The 19,420-nt window shown below is 46.5% G+C and overlaps 1 protein-coding gene across 2 annotated transcripts in view; it reads right to left on the bottom strand.

Annotated features, from left to right (window-relative positions):
- PIK3C3 (phosphatidylinositol 3-kinase catalytic subunit type 3) overlaps positions 1-19,420 on the bottom strand; it is a 113,943-nt gene that overhangs the window by 79,028 nt on the left and 15,495 nt on the right. For both annotated transcript variants that reach the window (XM_082241860.1, XM_082241861.1), the window contains 9 exons: positions 15,180-15,266; positions 13,360-13,455; positions 9,648-9,719; positions 7,795-7,899; positions 5,718-5,810; positions 3,915-4,100; positions 1,901-2,055; positions 1,476-1,566; positions 229-296 (listed from right to left, as the gene is read on the bottom strand). In XM_082241860.1, the coding sequence (XP_082097986.1) occupies positions 229-296; positions 1,476-1,566; positions 1,901-2,055; positions 3,915-4,100; positions 5,718-5,810; positions 7,795-7,899; positions 9,648-9,719; positions 13,360-13,455; positions 15,180-15,266 (953 nt within the window). The remainder of the gene's footprint in view (positions 1-228; positions 297-1,475; positions 1,567-1,900; positions 2,056-3,914; positions 4,101-5,717; positions 5,811-7,794; positions 7,900-9,647; positions 9,720-13,359; positions 13,456-15,179; positions 15,267-19,420) is intronic.

Raw genomic sequence — 19,420 nt, 5'->3', positions numbered from 1 at the left:
GAAACATGATGCAAACACTCAGCTTTCTTGAGGTTGAGGGGTCTAGGTTTGGGTCAATGTCTGGGCTGGGTGGGGGGATAAGGGCGAGGAATACTAAGCAGGGGTGAAAACGGACAAGCTTTTGCTCTCCATCGCCTTGCTGGTAACGCACTGCGCCCCCCTTGCCAGGAAGCTAGAGCAGCAACTGTTTCTGGCGCATGAGGCATCAACCCCCTTTTCTGGACTTACCAATACAAGTAGTTTGCCAGCGTGGAATTCTTGCAGGCTCGCGAGATCAAGAAGGTGCAAAGGTCTTGCTGAAAGTACAGGGAAACGTCGCTTAAAGGTTGTGAAACGGAGAAGGACCTTTACGTGTTTGAAACGCACAAACAGCTCTTTGGGATATTTATGTGATGGATATGTGCCACTCTGCTTTCTCCTAGGTAGAGAAAGCTGGAGGGGGAAAGTCACACACACACACACACACACACACACACACACACACACACACAGGTCAGGTTCAAACATAACACAAGTCACAGTTTGGCACTAAAGAGAGCAATGTTGTGCTCAGGAACTCCATGGATAAGGGATACCTAATGCCTTATACAGTGGTGCCTCGCAAGACGAAAAGAATCCGTTCTGTGATTCTCTTCGTCTAGCGGTTTTTTCGTCTTGCGAAGCAAGCCCATTGACGGATTAGCGCTATTAGCGGCTTTTAGCGGCTTTTAGTGGCTTTTAGTGGCTTATCTGCTGATCGGATCAGCTGATAAGCAGCTTAGCGGCTTAGAAAAGGGGGGGGAGGAAAAAACTTCAGCAGGAACTCGCAAGACATTGTCATCTTGCGAAGCAAGCCCATAGGAAATTTGTTTTGCGAAGCACCTCCAAAACGGAAAACTCTTTCGTCTAGCGAGTTTTCCGTCTTGCGAGGCATTCATCTTGCGGGGCACCACTGTACGCTATACTGCAAACTGGATGAAACACCTAGGAAAAATATTTAGAGAGAAAGTTAGCACTGGTAGCTCAACAATAAGGATAGGATTAAATATCTGCTGTCTGGTTCGGACAGGTTGCGATGTCTAATATTCACAGTGGGTTTCCCTTGTTATTTAAGATTCTGGTTTTTAATTGCATAGGTCAACAGAATTTCCCCTCCCTCTCCACACCTGCCCTCTAAATCTGTTCTAGGGCTTTCCCCAACCTTTGGGGGCAGATTTGGGGAGCTGGGCACCCACTTGGGGAGAGGAGAAGGCAGGAAACTTCAGTCACAGAAATGGGAATCCTTGCAACTACTTTGTTGGAGATTGCCCTCTGAAGCCCAAGACCTCTGCAAAATAGGCCACAGTATAATTCAGGTGGGGTCGAGGCCAATGTAGCTCACAAGAAACTGCTCTGAGAGATCATGGTTGAACTCAGAATTGAAAACCGGAACCTCCCCAGCTCCAACAGAGCCCATTCTGTTAAAACTTAAGGGTTCCTGTCAGTATTTTACTCACCTCAAGGTTTTCGCTGTCAGCAGGCTCCTTTGATTTTGCTGCAGAAGGTGGGGAGGAGATGAGAGGCAATGGGCTCGTGATGATCTGAGAGCTGACAGGAGAATGGAAATACATGGATTTTAAGGCCTCTTTCTCATGGGAGGCTGCCTTAACCCAAGGCAGACCCTTGAGTCCATGCAGTCTAGTATATTTTATTCTTCTTATTATTTTTAGGGGGACAACCTCAGGTCCCAAGGGGCCACATGAGGATCCCCAGCCCCCTCTATCAGGCTCCTGGGAATCTTCTCAGGCTGAACATGCTCCTCCTCAGTCACATCTGCTCTCCCCAGGAAGACAGGATGCAAAACTATGCAGTCTAGAAAGTTGAGTAGGCAAGACTCCCCACTCCCCTACGGACCTCCAGTCAGGTTAAGTCTCTCGCCTACCTGTCTATTTCTGCAGGATTCGCCCCAGACGTCGCCATGCTTTCCGTCATGGATCCCTGACTGTCTTTCTTTGTAGGTTCCAATCCATTCTTGATGTCGTCGAAGTTTTCATACTTCAAGGCCTGGACCAGCTGGAGCAGATACATCAGGAGATCCTGAATAAGGAAGAGGACAACAGCGGTCTGTTAAGCTGCCGGGATCCCAGGATTTTTGGAAGCTAACCTATCTTGCTTATTTACTTGCTTCTTTCTCCGTGTGTTTAGGTAAAAAGTGCTTGTGCAGTTGGGTTTCCCAATGGCGCCTTCGGTTGGCCACTGTGAGAACAGCATGCTGGACGAGATGGGACATTGGTGTGATCCAGCAGGACTCTAAATGCTGTTGGACTATAACTCCCATCATCCCTGACCACTGTCCATGCTGATGTGAGCTGGTCTGAATTACAGTTTGCATCATTTGGAGGGAACCTTTTAAGCCATCCTTCCATTAGGCAACTACACCAACTACATTCAATGGAGTGCAACATCAAAACGATCAAACCCCATTGCACTCAGACATAGGGCTAGGACATTTTAAAACCAGCATTGGGCACATGGCCCAATCGTTGGACATATGACCCAACTGTCCTAACCCAACAGCTCACATTTTAATGTCTGAACGCCACTCTGAAGAAAAATATGTCTTTAGAGCTCGTTCCACACAGGTCAGCAATGTAGCTCACCTGACTTCCCTGGAACTAAATTCCATAAATATTGAAAATTAAGAAAGGGATGGATGAAAGGGGATGGATACAATGCTGGAGATGAAAGAGAGCAGCAAGAGGGCGGGGAGGAGAGAAAGAGAGGGGGAAGGGAGAAAACACATACAGTCGTACCTTGGAAGTCAAACGGAATCCATTCTGGAAGTCCGTTCGACTTCGAAAATGTTCAAAAACCAAAGCACGGCTTCTGATTGGCTGCAGGAAGCTCCTGCAGCCAATCGGAAGCAGTGGAAGCCCAGTTGGGGTTTGACTTCCAAAAATAGCCCACAAACCAGAACACTCACTTCTGGGTTTGTGGCGTTCGGGAGCCAAAACGTTTGAGAATCAAGCTGTTTGAAAACCAAGGTGCGACTGTACTGGGATAGCTCAGTCAGTAGAGCATGAGACTCTGACTGTCAGGGTTGTGGGTTTGAGCCCCACGTTGGGTGAAAGGTACCTGCATTGTAGGGGGTTGCACACCCGCCCATCAGATGCCAAGGAGATAAATAACTGCACAACTTTCAGCAGACATCTGAAGGCAGCGCTGTATAGGGAAGTTTTTAATGTCTGGTGTTTTATTATTTTTTTCTAACTGTTGGTAAGCTGCCCGGAGTCAGATGGGCAAGGTACAAACAAACAAACAAAATGATCCTTGTGGTCCTTTCCAACTCCACGATTTTATGATTCAGGTGTGGTATGCTGGTTTGACATCAACTGATAGGAAGTGCCTACAGAGGGTGGTGAATACAGCACAAGATAATATGGGCTGTCCTGTGAATCCAGAATGTGTGGGAAATTCTCAGGGATGATTCACACCCTGGCCGGCACTTTCTTGATCTCCTGCCCTCAGGCAGAAGATATAGAAGCATGATTAGTCACACCAACAGGGTAAAGAACAGCTTCTATCCGTGGGCTGTTAGGCCTCTGAATGAAAAGATAACTACAGGGCAACTGACTTTCAGGGCATCAGAAAACGCAGGGAATTAAGACTAAGAGAGCTGAGTGGGGCGTGCTCGTGTAATCTCACTGTATACAAGTTGTACAAGTGACAATAAAGTATTTCAATTTCAAAAAGTATTTCAATTTCAAAAAGTATTTCAATTTCAAAAACTATTTCAATTTCAAAAAGTATTTCAATTTCAAAAAGTATTTCAATTTCAATTTCATTTACAATTTCAACTTTGATTCTACATGCCAACCTATGGAAAAAGTCAGTCACATGTGTCTGGTTGAATCTAACCGGAACGCAGGACAAGCGACAGCGGGGCATTCCCACACCTCGTCGTCTGCCTGCTGCAACCTAGCGACGGCGTAACGCCTGACTGTGGTGTTGGTGAAGTGCGAGGACAAGAGCTCCAGGGAGTCCTCCACGTCCATCGGCTTCCACTTCCCCAGAAGCTCCAGGGCCTGCTTCGCTTCCTGCGGGAGGTACCAGTTGACGCACTTCAAGAACTTTGTCAGCGCCTGGAAGACAAAAGCTGCAATCACACAGGGTCTCCTTCCTCCTACTGAACTAGGCATTTCTAACTTCATCCCTGCCTTTAAAACAACAGCGGCAACACAGCAATGGCAACCATAAAGGCCCATGAACAGGATCCGAACCACAGCAGGATCAAAGGCTTTTTTATTGGCTTAGCTGCAATCCCATGCAACTGCCCAAGAGTCGTTGTCGTTTTGTTTCTTTTCTTGTCTAGCTGCCCTTCTTTTTCCTCACTGTGCTTTGAGATTTCACCCCTCCCATATCCAAGAATCTGCTGATGTTCTCTGCTGATTCTTCAGAGAGGAGGGGCGGTTTCTGCTCTCTACTTATTCCGCTCCAGCCTCACATCAAGGTATTGGGGAGAGAGAGAGAGACTGAGTGTTAGAGAGAGATCGTGTGTATAGATAAGGTTGCTGCTAAGAGCAGCTGCAGACAGTGCAGTTCAGCATTTTCAGTTTAGACCTCATTTAGCTCTGTATATAGTTGTGTATTATAGTTGTAGATAGAATAAAGAAGATATTCTACAGAGCAGCTCTCCGAGTCGTTTATACTCTGCTGTACTCTGCTATTCTCTGCTGTGCGACGACTGCCTTCTTGTGGAAGTAAATCCGGTGCTCACAGCTCTGAGTTGTGAGTCCACAGCACTTTGACCTGTTCCTGTGCAGAAGGTAGTCTCTGGAAGTGCTACCCCAGCTCGCCTGGCCCAGTCAGGGCTGAAGTGGATGAGTCCAGTTGGTGACACTGGCTCAAGGGCGATGCTGACATGCTTCAACCTTCAATCCCGAGGTGGAAAGCCTACAGACTGCAGGGGCCGTGGTAGGATATTCAGCCTTTTACTTGGTTGCAGGATAGCAAAACGTGCAGAACAACAGAATATTTTGAAATATTTCAAACTACACACATAACCACAGCCCAAAGGATTATTGGTCATCCTCTCCCATCTTTGGAAGAACTGTACGGTTCCCGTTGTCTTAGGAAAGCAAATAACATCCTGCAGGATTCATCTCACCCGGGACACTGTCTGTTTGCACTACTGCCTTCTGGCAGAAGATATAGAAACATCAAGTCAAAGACAAATAGACTGAAAAACAGTTTCTATCCAAGAGCTGTGGCCCTTTTGAATGCTGTAACTCGTTAGTGTGACCTGGGAGTTTGATGGGTGTGGTGTGGGTGTGGCTGGAATGTGGTTTGTTTGGTTGTTGTTGTTGTCTTGCTTTTGTTGTTTTAAGGGATGGCATCCAATTTCGTTGCACTTTGTGCAATGTTGCACTTGTGTAATGACAATAAAGAATCTATCTATCTATCTATCCACAGAGGGAGGAAGGAAGGATTTTTAAAAACACCCACCCACATGTTTCCATGTTTTGATGCCTGCAGCATTAAAACACACAGTGGTACCTCTAGTTACAGACTCAATCCATTCTGGGGTGCCGTTTACACCCTGAAAAGTCCATAACTAGAGTACCGCTTTTGCGTTCACATGCGGCGCCATACAGAGCTTCTGCACATGCGTTTGCAAGCCAAAAAGACGCAACATGAACCCAACGCAACACGAGTTATGACTGTAATTATAAGAATATAAATTTAATTCGGGCACTCGCCTTTTCCTGATGAGTGAGATAATATCGGAATTTCCACACAAGGTCCTGCTCTTCATAAGTCAGCTGCTTCGTCGGAGGATAGCTCACGATGATCTAAATAAAAAGGTACTTATGGGTTTCTTTTATTTGGACCAAAGGGGTGGGGTGTTGTGCATCTTAAGCACACAAACACCAAACCTCTAAAACAATACCTATTAATAACATGGAGGAGGTCAGAGGTGCCTCCTCATCTTCTGCCTCATTCGTATTTATTTATATACTGCTAATTCCTAAATAAAATATCAACGCAGTACACAAACCCATATAATAAAGAAAAATGAAAAGTTAAAATCAGAAGCCAGTTTTTACTATGGTGGAAAGGTGTATTCTTAGCTTGCCCATATAAGCCGGACAAAAAAAGAAAAGTTGAGAACTGCATTTTCAGTTTACAGTGGTAACTTGGTTCTCAAACGCCTTGGTACTCAAACAACTTGGAACCCAAACACTGCAAACCCGGAAGGAAGTGTTCCAGTTTGCGAACGCTTTTCGGAAGCCAAACGTGCTCTGTTTTGAGTGTCAAGCTTCTGATTTGAGTGCCACACTTCCGTTTTGAGTGTTATGCTGAGGTCTGTCTGTTTTTGCTATTTATTTTGCATTTTTGTGGCTCTTTTTGTGTTTTTTTTGTGTGTGACTGTGTAGAACCCAGTTGAGCTACGAATTATTTGATTCTGTGACTGCAGGACATTGTTTATTGCTTTCATTCTATGGATCCATGGTCTTGTTAGATAGTAAAATTCATGCTAAATTGCTGTTTTAGGGGTTGTTTTTAAAAGTCCGGAATGGATTAATCCATTTTGCATTATTTTCTATGGGAAAGGGCGCCTTGGTTTTGGAATGCTTTGGTTTTGGAACAGACTTCCGGAACGGATTAAGTTTGAGAACCAAGGTACCACTGTTAAAGAACTGGGAACCTTCTGTTCTTCAGCCAAACAAAACCTGCATTGGCAGCTACTTCCTTCTGCTACTGGTTCTCTCTGCACCAATTAGCCCCACTTCTTACGAACACTTGATCTGGACATGGAGCAGGAGACTGTCTTGGGCATCCTGTCCCAACCCCAACTGCTTTCAGGCTGCTCCTTAGTCCTATCACCAGGGGCTTATCTGAGGTGGTCCCTTGAAGCTGATACTTCAGTTCAATTGTATTCTAAATCCAAATACAGTGGTGCCCCGCAAGACGAATGCCTCACAAGACGGAAAACTCGCTAGACGAAAGAGTTTTCCATTTTGGAGGTGCTTCGCAAAACGAATCTCCTATGGGCTTGCTTCGCAAGATGACAATGTCTTGCGAGTTCCTGGTTTTTTTTTCCCTCCCCCCTTTTTCTAAGCCGCTAAGCCGCTTATCAGCTGATCCGATCAGCAGATAAGCCGCTAAAAGCCGCTAATAGTGCTAAGCCGCTTATCAGCTGATCCGATCAGCAGATAAGCCGCTAAAAGCCTCTAAAAGCCGCTAATAGCGCTAATCCGCTAATCCTTCAATGGGCTTGCTTTGCAAGACGAAAAAAACCGCTAGACGAAGAGAATCACAGAACGGATTCTTTTCGTCTTGCGAGGCACCACTGTAAACTGAAGTCACAGCTCCAACATCTCTGATATCCAGGCTACCGAGACACCAGAGAAAAGCTGGTGCTGGATCTGCAATCAGCTGGCAAAATGTGGCTGAAGAACAACGTGGTTTGATGCAATGATTGCAAACCATAGTTTGGGCTAACGTTGAAGTCAGAACGAACAAACCATCGCCATGCCCTCTGGAGGCTAACCTGAAGGAGTGCTGAGAGGCTAGGAAATGCAAACAGCTAAGGTGCTCTAAACTACAGCTTGCCTGCACTGTTTGGAAGTCTTAACCAAGGTTTAGGTTTGCAAACTGTGGTCAGCACTAGCCATGAATCAGTGTGTGGTGCCTTAATCTGGTCAGTTTGAGAGGGTGAAGCTGAAAATCAGGGTACAGGTAGCACACACAATGTCTTGAGTTCGCATTTCAGGAGCTGTAGGTCAACAATACCCAACATCCGTTCAAAGGTGTGGGAGAACAGCAACATACGTTGAGCTGATCTCGGGTAGCAGCGTTGGGCTTGAGATCGTGGTCAGAAGGTCCACTTCTTAAACTCCGAGCAAGCTTGTGGTGTTTCCTCTCCACTAGGTTTTCCTTCAGTAAACAAAAGTTAGTTGAGAGAGAAGGAATAAGTGGAAGTTTAAGGAAAAGGAGGGAACATTTTATCATATGTGGTGGGATTGTAAGGTAATTAAAAAAAATTGGGAAATGATATACAATGAATTGAAGAAAATGTTCCATTTAACATTTGTTTAAAAACCCGAGGCATTTTTGTTGGAGATCGTAGGGAAAGACTTGCCAAAAAAGTTGAAAAACATTTTCATGTATGCGACAATGGCCGCGAGAGTTCTGGTAGCACAAGGATGGAAGACTGAAGAAACCCCAACTAAAGAATCATGGCAAGAAAAATTGATGGACTATGCAGAACTGGCAAAATTGACATATAAGCTACGGGACAAGGATAACTGTGACTTTAAGGATGAATGGGAACCTTTCACAAAGTATCTGAAGACGCAACAAAGCGAACCGGACTCCTTGGCAGGTTTTGAATAAACATTCACAATTTTTTTACTGATAATAATCAGCTAAACAGTTTGAGGATCTATACAATTTTGTAACATGCAGAAAATAGCATTATTGGAGAAACCAAAGACTGGAACTGAGGGAAGTCGGGGTGGGGGTGGGGGGATGGGTTCTGTGGGGGGGGGGAGGAAAAATGGGGGGGGAGAAATAAGGATATGTTTTTGGATAATATGTTTTGCTATAATTTTGAATAAAAAAAAAGATTAAAAAGAGAAAAGGAAAATAACCTTGCATTCACACAACAGTTTATTCCGCTTCCTCAATGTTCCCCCTAGTGTTAACTTCTGCATTATATCTGAGTGTTTGCATGACTTAAAAGCCACCTTTAGAAGCTATCTGAAGACAACCCTGTACTGGAAAGTTTTTTGATGATTTATGTTCTACTGTGTTTTTAATATTTTGTTGGGAGCTATCCAGAGTGGCTGGAGCAATCCAGTCAGATGGGTGCCATATAAATACAGTGGTGCCTCGCAAGACGAAATTAATTCGTTCCGCAAGTTTTTTCTTCTTGCGGGTTTTTCGTCTTGCGAAGCACGGTTTCCCATAGGAATGCATTGAAAATCAATTAATGTGTTCCTAGGGAAACCGCTTGCCAGGCTGGCGGTGCGGAGAAGGGCTTTTCTCCGCACCGCAAGCCTTCAGGACAGGTACGGGAACAGAGGGGAAGGCGCGCAGCGCTTTCCCTCTGTTCCCGGGGCTTGCGTGGGAGGAGGGTTTTTCCTCCCCACCGCCAACATTCAGAACAGCATTCTGAATGTTGGCGGTGGGAAGGAAAACCCTCCTCCCACCCCAAGTCTTCAGGAAAGCCATCCGATGCCGGGCGGCGGGAGAAGGTGTACCCCCCCCGGCATCGGAGCTTCGTTCCGATGCCGCGCGGCGGGAGGAGGCGTTCCCCCTCCCCCGCCCGGCATCGGAGCTTCGTTCCGAAGCCGGCAGCGGGAGGAGGTCCGAGGACAGTGGGGAAGACGCGCTGCGCTTCCCCGCTGTCCCTGAGATTTCCCTATGGGCTGCCGTCTTGCGAAGCAAGCCCATAGGGAAGTTCGTTTTGCGAAGCGCCTCCGAAACGGAAAACCCTTTCGTCTAGCGGGTTTTCCGTCTTGCGAGGCGTTCGTCTTGCGGGATACCACTGTAAGAAGATTATGATTACTTATGGGAAACTGAGGCATCCTCATTTGTACATTAAGGTGCATGAATACACACTCCCCATTTCAGCATACCCTTGCCGTTCCACGGACTAGGTTGTGCAGAAAAGGACTCACCATAGACATCTGTGGATCTGGAACCTTGACGATCTCAGAGCTCGTTAAAATGGGCGATGACTCATCACCGTCCTAAGTCACAAAGAGAAAGGAACATTAAATCTCTCAGCTGATAAAGATCAACGTGGCTTGTCAAAGGGACTTAATGTGTCCCAGAGACAAGATTTGGAAACTCAGCTCTTAAGCCGCAGTACCTTGAAGAAAGCCACATGGATGGAAGTGAGGGGGAACATGGAAATCTGACCTTGTGGGGAAAGAGACAACACAACAAAGCAATGGAACGGAAACACATTTTGAAATACGCAATGGCTAGGATTTGTTTTCGAATAATCTAGCCAGTATAAACCCAGGGTTCATCAGTATAAACCCAGGGTGAAGGCTATTTTAAGAGATTTCCCTTCCCTTCTGTTTTGAACAGCAAATCCCCAGCTCATGCACATCTTGTTGCACATTCATGAGAATGCCATCAGAGCAAAAACCACACGTTCCCTCTCCATTTTCATGACACAGAGAGCAGGGCTATAGCAGAGCATGCAGTCTGTATTCTGGCCTTCCTCCGAAGGAGGTCCATAGGGGAGCGCCATACAGAAGGTGATCCCAGTCCATTCCCAGTTACACCAGCCCTGTAAGATAGGCTAGTTTGAGAGAGCGAGAGAGACTGGGTCATCCAAGGCCCGCCCGATTTGCTTCGCTGCTTGACAGGAGATTCAAACTCAAGTGTTCATTTTGGCCCTGCTAGGACCACAAAACCATCAGTTTCAGCAGCAGTTCAGGAGTCACAATAAACCAAAAACAGAGGGACGCGGGTGGCGCTGTGGGTTGAACCACAGAGCCTAGGGCTTGCCAATCAGAAGGTCGGCGGTCCGACCCCTGGACGGTTAGTCCAGTCAAAGGCGACTATGGGTGCAGTGCTGATCTTGCCTTTCAGGCCGAGGGAGCCAGCGTTTGTCCACAGACAACTTTCCAGGTCATGTGGCCAGCAGCACTAAACCACTTCTGGCACAACAGAAACACCATGATGGAAACCAGAGCGCACTGAAACACCATTTACCTTCCCGCCACAGTGGTACCTATTTATCTACTTGCACTGGCATGCTTTCGAACTGCTAGGTCGACAGGAGCTGAGGCAGAGCAACAGGAGCTCACTCCGTCATGGGGATTTGAACCGCCGACCTTCTGATCGGCAAGCCCAAGAGGCTCAGTGGTTTAGAGCAGTGTTTCCCAACCGGTGTTCCGCGGCACACTAGTGTGCCGTGAGACACCGGCTGGTGTGCCGTGGGAGGGAGGCGGGCGAGTCGGGCGGCGAGAGGCGGCGGCGGTGAGGATCCGTGTCGAGCCGGGGGCGGCTCCGCGGTGGTGGTGCCGAGCGGCGGGGCAGCGCGCGCAAAAGGGAGGAGCGCGAGACAGCGGAGGAGGAGGAGGCCGGCATGTCCGGGCAGCAGCAGCAACAGCAGCAGCAGCAACTCCCGGCGACGGCTCCTCCTCCGCCCGCTATCGCCGCCACCACCACAACAGCCGCCGCCGCCTCAGCTGCCGCCGTCCCTCAGTCCCTCGCTCTGCTGCCTCCTCCCACCCCGGCAAGGGGAAGGGAAAAAACGTTCACTTTTGTGCGTCCCTCCCGGCGTGACGCTGCGCACTGACGTCACGGGGCGGGGCTTTAATGGTGGTGTGCCGCGAGATTTTTTTCCGGTAAACAGGTGTGTCGTTGCCCAAAAACGTTTAGGAAACACTGGTTTAGAGCACAGCGCGTACTTCTGTTGTCTCCTGAGAGAGACGAATGCCAACCATACCTGAGACCTTTGGATGATGAGATTAAAGGAAACATCATGTAATTGGCATAATAAGATGCTATAAATTACTCAAAGAAGAAAACAGCAATGGTTCTTTAGCCAATGTGAGAATGATAACATTACTGGTCTTTTTTGGAATACAAATTCTGGACGGTGTAAAAGCGACCAGAATGAAGAAATATTAAGAACAGCAGGGTCTCAGATACATCCTGCACCCCCAGATAGTTTAGGGGCATCCACTGTCTGCATCTTATGCAGCTTTGCCTATACGAGTAGTGAAAATAGCATAAATGAAAACTGCATCCCTTTAGTCCAGTTCCCCATCAATATAAGGTTTATACAATCATTTTTTCTTCTTGTCTGCTTGCTTACTGCTTATTTATTTCTTATCTAACTCTTCTTCACACACTCCTACCCAGCTGAAAACAACAGGATTCTGGAAAGCAGTTACTGACTGGGCAACAATCAACATTCCTACCAAAATACTAGGATACTAGATTTTGTTAAGGGCTGGAGGAAGTTAGGAAGAGGCCAGATCTTCAGTTAGGGTGGGAAACAGCAAGCACTTGATTTAAGTGCTTGTTGATATATCTACCAGAAAAAAACTATCAGTGCAACCACACACAGAAACAAATGCCATTTCTAAGTTATGTCATTTTCAAAGGCGCTGTATCATTATATTACAATGCTTTAAGTTGCTTTTCCCACTCTTTAAATTTCAGATTATGATTATGAAGGTAATGAACATGCCTTACAATTTTGCGTCTGTGGTTATAGTTATGCCCCATGCCCTGCCACTCTAGGTTTGCAAATGAGCAAAGTCTAACCTTTAATAGAAACCCAAATTAACGTACATCAATTGATTAATGAAACAATTACTTTAAAAAATGTATAAGAGCAAAACCATGTAACATGCCCTTTGAACATAGCCCATGCATTTTTGTAAAGTGCATCCTCTCCAACCCTGTAATCATTTGAAATAAAAGAGTCCTGCAAGACTTACCGTATTTTTCGCCCTATAGGACGCACCGGCCCATAGGATGCACCTAGCTTTGGGGGGGGGGATAAAGGAAAAAAAATATATTCCCCCCCCCAGGCCCGAGCTTCCCCCGACCCCAGCTCCCAGAACAGGAAGATGCTTGTGGGGCTGGGGGAGGGGGAAGCCCTCCGCCAGCCTTCTAACCAAGTCGGGGGACAGCGGGAAAGGCGCGCTGCGCCTCCCCATTGTCCCCCGAGTTTGCGGGGCTGGCGACGGGGAGGAGCAGGCTTCTCCCCCCCCCCCGCCAGCCTTCTAACCAAGTCGGGGGACAGCGGGATGACGGCGTTCCGCCTCCCCGCTGTCCCCCGAGCTTGTGGAGCTGGCGGTGGGGCTCTCCTGAAGCTTGGAGAGCGAGAGGGGTCGGTGCGCACCGACCCCTCTCGCTCTCCAGGCTTCAGCGAAAGCCTGCATTCGCCCCATAGGACGCACACACATTTCCCCTTCATTTTTGGAGGGGGAAAAGTGTGTCCTATAGGGCGAAAAATACGGTATCTACACAAGTTTTAAAGTTGTGATGGTGGGGGTGTTTATTAGAAGGGGGTTTGGGGGGGAGTGGATTGAGGGCAGGAAACAAAGGAGGGAAGCTGGGCAGGTGAATCTGAAGATTGTTAAAATTACTTGCACTTAACAAAATTCTATAAACTTGAAGTGCATTACATGAATGACTGGAACACGCAATCACAAGACAGCTTCTGTGTTTGATTTGCATGCTCACATAAGTGTCTACCACCTGGCAGCTGTGTCTGCTAGACTGTCCTGGAAGGGCGGGGGAATAAGTATTCTACCGCCAGCCCCGACACGAGGGGAAACATGCAAATTTGTTTGCCTGGCGCTTGAGATGCAAAAACAAACAAAAACCTAAAAGCTCGTGAGAGATGCGTACCTTCTCGTAATAAACTATCCCGTATTCTTTGTCATCGCATTTTGCGCAGCGGAATTCAATCATCAGATACATAAAGTTGGAACTCCGCTTCTCACTCTGAAAGCAAAGAGAGAGGGGGGAGGAAGAGATTTAATGCCAGGATAAACTACACTGAGAAACACCCGTTGTTTGTGGAATGGGGAAAGAATGAATTATCTCCTGCGCAGGAAACTTATACATCAGATCTCAATGCTGTTGCTACAGAACCTTGGTTTGTGGTAACCCAAAACTGGGACGGCTAAACTGACTGAAACTTCCAAAGTTGCTACAAGGAAGGGGTTTTTTTTGGCGGGGGGAGAAGCACAAAGATGGCAGGCTGTAGATGTTCTAAAGCATGGAGGTTTGGAGTCTCTGCTTCTCTGTAGACCCACTAATCCCATGTTTTGCAAACTTTGTTCTCTGGTTATTGCTGGACTGCAACGCCCATCGACCCTGACCACTGGTCCTGCTAGCTACAGGTGATGGGAGTTGGGTCTCCAGCAGCTGGTGGACAACAAGTCTGAGAAACACTGCACTAATCCGTTGGGTATTGGGGACCCACCATCAGGTCACAGCTGGATCTAAGTTGGGTTGCAGGAGAAGCACTACAATGCAAATATATGGTAAGAACGAGGAAGAGGTGGGTCTCCAAATTCATGTGTGGATTAAAGATGGGCCCCTGGTCAGAAAAGACTGGAGACTACTGCACTAAGGTGCTGGTTTTAACCTTTAAAGCCCTATATGGCCTAGGACCCTCGTACCTACGGCACTGCCTCTCCTGGTATGTCCCACGGAAGACCTTGCGGTCTTCAAACAAAAACATCCTGGAGGTCCCGGGCCACAGGGAGGTTAGGCTGGCCTCAAGCAGAGTCAGGGCTTTTTCGACTGTGGCTCCGATCTAGTGGAACGCTCTGTCACAAGAGACTAGGCTCTCAGTCTCCTCTTTTCCAGGCTAAACATACTCAGCTCCTTCAACCGTTCCTCATCAGGCTCGGTTTCCAGACCCTTGATCATCTTGGTTGCTCTGCTCTGCACACGTTCCAGCTTTTCAATATCCTTCTTAAACTGTGGCACTCAGAACTGTACACAGTATTCCAAGTATGGTCTGCCTTGGGCAGAATAGAGTGGTACTATCACTTCCTTTGATCTGGACACTAGACTCCTGTTGATGCAGCCTACAATCGCATTAGCTTTCTTTGCTGCTGCATCACATTGTCGACTCATGTTAAGCTTGTGGTCCACCAAGACCCCTAAATTCTTTTCACATGTACTGCTAGTAAGCCAGGTGTCCCCCAGCCTATATTTGTGCACAGAAACCGATCCATTTCCAGCCTTTGAAGTGAAAAACCTCAGAGTCCAGAGGGCTGAGTCTTTAATTTAACACCCTAATCATCAGAGTTGCAGTTTTTGGCTCTATAATCAACCCCCAGCCCTTGTTTTTCCCCTCTCTTCCGTTTTACTTTTAAACATTTTTTTAGTGCTTCCTCTAGTGCTGCATCCTGTTGTTTTAAAATTGCTTTATCTCGTTATCTTATTGCTCTAACTCCCCCATATTGCGAGGTTGCAAGAAGCAGGGCTGGGCTGGGCTAAGCACCTTGCCAGGCACTGCCCAAAAAAAGGTTGTGTCAAACTTTATTAGATACAAGCTATAAATTAAGGAAGAGAAACACCCTAAACATTTGCATGGAGTGCGGGTGGAGACTGGGTGCACCCTCTGAATTACAGACATCTTGGTGCGCCGAGGTTTTTGCATCAGCAAGGCTCGAAAGCTCATTAGAAACTCAGTGCCCCCTATGACCCACCTCATTGATCATCTCGATCTCCCGAAAGGTCAGTCTGTCCAGCCAGTCGACTTTGACCATGTGGCCTTGTCGGTGAGATTTGGTGAGCTGCCATGGGTGGAAAGAGAAAGAGAGAGGTGTCATTCTGAATTCTGATCACAGAATCGTAGAGTTGGAAGGGATTTCCAAAGGTCATTCAGTCCAACTCCCTGCAACGCAGAAATTGGTTGTTTTGAAGACAACCGAAAATTGCTTTAAACTAAATATACATGGCATGTATTTCAAGCCTCAGCAAAACAGTTCAGTTGCCTTTATAACAGCCAGCATGTTCCCAAAATTCAGAGCATGTTAATCAAAGGAGCTGGGGGGGGGGAGGAGATTTAGTTCACCTATTCAGAAAGGTCACAATCCACCTTAAAAAACAGTGTTCAGTCCCAAGGGCTTTGATGGGAGAGGTGCTCAGTGGAATTCCGAGCATGTTTCCCCAAGAATTAATTACCGCACAGAAAGTGTGCTTAGCATTGCAACTTTGCATGCTCGATCTCTTTCTGGAATCCATGAGACTGGAGGTGGGGGAAGCATTCCCAAATTGTTCGTTACAGAGCACCAAGGCTGCATTGAGATGGCAGTTCGTTCCATTACTCTGACATTTCTCTGTTGCTTTCCGCATCTCAGTTGAGCTTTCACACAACGCACCAGCCAACTTCTGCAAATATGGCAGAATGCAAAAGAAGTTGAGCACTTCCAGGAAACAACCTGCTTGCAAACTTGCAAACAGAAATGAGTGCTAAACTTGTGGAACATATTCCCAGGAGTAGCTTCCCTGCGCTGTGAAACCTCAAATAGAATGCTGAAACCAACAGCTGGGGGGAATGAAAGAAACTGTTGTGTGGACGCAGCCAACATTGGTGATGTCAGGAGTCATAGGGATAGTATTCAATTAAAACATTGCATAGATTAAATCATTGCATAGTCCATGAATAATCATAGCTTAGAGGTCCCGGGCCCTAAGGAAGTCAGATTATCCTCCACCAAGGCCAGGGCCTTCTCACTGATGGCTCCAACCTGGTGGAATGCTCTGTCCCATGAGACCAGGGCCCTGCAGGATTTAACTTCCTTCCGCAGGGCCTGTAAGACAGAGCTATTCTGCCTGGCTTTCAATTTGAACTTAGCCTGATCTTTTATTCCCCTTCCTTCCCTTCCCCTTTTTATGAAGATTACCCGCTCTGGGATCCCACAGCTAATTCTCCCCTGGTCTCCTCACTGGCCCAAACAGGACTAATTTAGCCAGCTAGCCTTGGTGACCATCTAATGTTTATTGAATGGATTTCCCCCCTAAATTGATTTTTGAATTCTGAATTTATCGTTATTTCCGTTTTATACTGTATTTTATGCTGTTTTTGTTGCATCAATTAAGTGTTTTAAATTTGTTATGAGCCGCCCTGAGCCCGGTTTTCTGAACCAGGAAGGGCGGGGTAGAAATAAAAAAATATTATTATTATTATAGATTAGCCCAAGTGCAAGAGGATTTTTCTCCCTCCTGCCCCTGTGCATGCTCCATGCCTTCTCCAGATCTGCAGGAACTCCCAGCACAGATTTAGGGGGCGCATGGGGGGCGGATGGTGGAAAACATTGTGTTGTGCATGGATAAATCTTTGTGCTAATTTATCCATGCACAACACATTCACATGAGCACTATGTTGGATAAAGCCCAATATTACTTGCAGTGACTGGTCTCTGGACATAAATTAAAATGGCAAGGAAAGTGAGCCTCAACCATCTCAGCTGAGCCACATTCATGGGTCTTCTCCAGCAGCTGGACACAATATCCTTTTGCACCTGTGTCCAGTTCTGGGCACCACAATTCAAGAAGGACACTGACAAACTGGAACGTGTCCAGAGGAGGGCAACCAAAATGGTCAAAGGCCTGGAAACGATGCCTTATGAGGAACGGCTAAGGGAGCTGGGCATGTTTAGCCTGGAGAAGAGGAGGTTAAGGGGTGATATGATAGCCATGTTCAAATATATAAAAGGATGTCACATAGAGGAGGGAGAAAGGTTGTTTTCTGCTGCTCCAGAGAAGCGGACACGGAGCAATGGATCCAAACTACAAGAAAGAAGATTCCACCTAAACATTAGGAAGAACTTCCTGACAGTAAGAGCTGTTTGACAGTGGAATTTGCTGCCAAGGAGTGTGGTGGAGTCTCCTCCTTTGGAGGTCTTTAAGCAGAGGCTTGACAATCATATGTCAGGAGTGCTCTGATGGTGTTTCCTGCTTGGCAGGGGGTTGGACTGGATGGCCCTTGTGGTCTCTTCCAACTCTAGGATTCTATGAGATTCAGAAAGGTAAACCCACGCTGTGTCTACAATCTCTGAATCTGAGGCTTCCTTTAACTCTCGCAAAGAGTGGGCTTTGACACAGTTCTTGCCCTTATTGACGTTTTAAAGGCAGCTAAGTTAGCTTCATAGGTGAATCAAGTGTTGCGTCGGCGCAATACCTGGTGGGTGGAAGATGCGTGAAGGACCGAATTTAAGTTTGATTAGGCCCTAAGCTACTGAAGGTAGCTGTCTTTTGTCAACAAAAAATTGTCGCTGTTTTGTGTGTGTTGAATATATGCTATATGGTATTTTATGAACCTAATAGGTATCTAAATAGTGACATTTTAGGGAGCAGGCTAGCAGGCAGGGCCCATTACTTACGTCATATGAACCTACACAACACAAAACGTAGGTTTTATTTTTTTTGTTTTTTTATCTTATATTTTGGAAATGTACATCCAGGTGTTTTTATTCCTTTAAATTTTGGGGGGCCCCCCAAGAGAGTGGGGCCTTCAGCTATAGCTTGTTTAGCTTATACGTCTGCTCAGTCCACAAAAAAGGTTTGGCTTGCAACCTACCTAAAGATTTTCCTTTTGCAGAAGATTGGAAAACATTTATTGAATACATGGGGGGAAACTGTATGCAGCTGAAAACGCTGGCAGCATTAAGATAAATTCAACTGAGTAAATAATTTTTGATGGATGCAAAAGTGGGAAATTGATTTGAACGGTTATGCAGGGATGTAAAAGATGTAAAATGACCCATGGAAAGAGAAGAACGGAAGTCATTGGGTATTTTAAATTTTGCTAAATGTTTATTTGAAATTGTAAAACAAGAAAATGTAATAAAAAATATTGAAGAGTAAAGGTTTTCCTTCTGCAAAACAAAAACAAAACAAAAAACACCCAGACCCCAAGTCTAAAACAAAAGCGTGAGATCGACCCTGTATGAAGATTTGCAGATCTATAATTTGTGGAAGTAAATTCTGTGCTGCAATATAACCTTCACCTCAACCGTCCTCATTGCTAAGAACAATGGCTGAACCTTTAATATTTATCATTTACGTTTTCAAGAGCTTTGTTAAGGTAGAACAATACTCAAAATTTACCAAATTAGGGGGAAACGGCATATAATGAGATAGTTCAATTTGCACAATGCAGCTCATCTGCAAGAATCAGCTAGGCCAGAGAGCGAACTTGCTCAATCAAGAGTAATACACACTTCCAAAGGCCCCAGAGAATTGGGCAAAACAGCCTCAACGAACACTGTGCCTGCGTCTCAGAAGGGGACCCTCTCTTGGTAGCGTCGGACCCAAAGGCGGTCTACAGAGGATTTCAACAAAACGTGCGAGACAGAAACACACATGCTCCACTCCCCACCCCTGGTGAACTCGGCCCCAGCGGCCATGTATTATGCTTCACAACCGCTGGATTTTGCAGTCCCGGACACACAGCCGAAACACATTAGCATAATATCGCTCGAAACAAGGCGCACTCGGGGATAGGAGGCTCGAAGCAAACACCAATCCATACAGGACAAGAAACCATGCATGCCACTCCTGGTGTGAGTATTTAGTCCGTGTTATTATAAAAGGGAACAAACCCAATGGCAGGGGAACAACGACAAGGGAGGTACCACTTCGTTTAACTCTCCTATGTTTTTTTTGCGGGGTTGGGGGGTCACAGCTGACCCACCAAAACGTAAACCAAAACTGCACTCCTGCCACACATTGAGTTGAGGCATTGGGTTGACCGTTCTCCATGGTTTCAGGCACCGCTCCCATTTCCCATGTCATGAAAATTAGATTCGGGCCAATCAGACCTCAGCTAAACTGAATTCGGGAAGGTGGAGTATTGGACATCAAAGGCGGACGGGGTCTGAATGACCCCAATGTGGGGAATATTGTCCTTTAACACAGCAATCATTATTTCGTGTCGATACCG

The sequence above is a fragment of the Podarcis vaucheri genome (assembly GCF_965113315.1).
Source record: "Podarcis vaucheri genome assembly, chromosome: 11".
Taxonomy (NCBI): domain Eukaryota; kingdom Metazoa; phylum Chordata; class Lepidosauria; order Squamata; family Lacertidae; genus Podarcis; species Podarcis vaucheri.
This window is presented reverse-complemented; position numbering and strand designations above follow the sequence as displayed.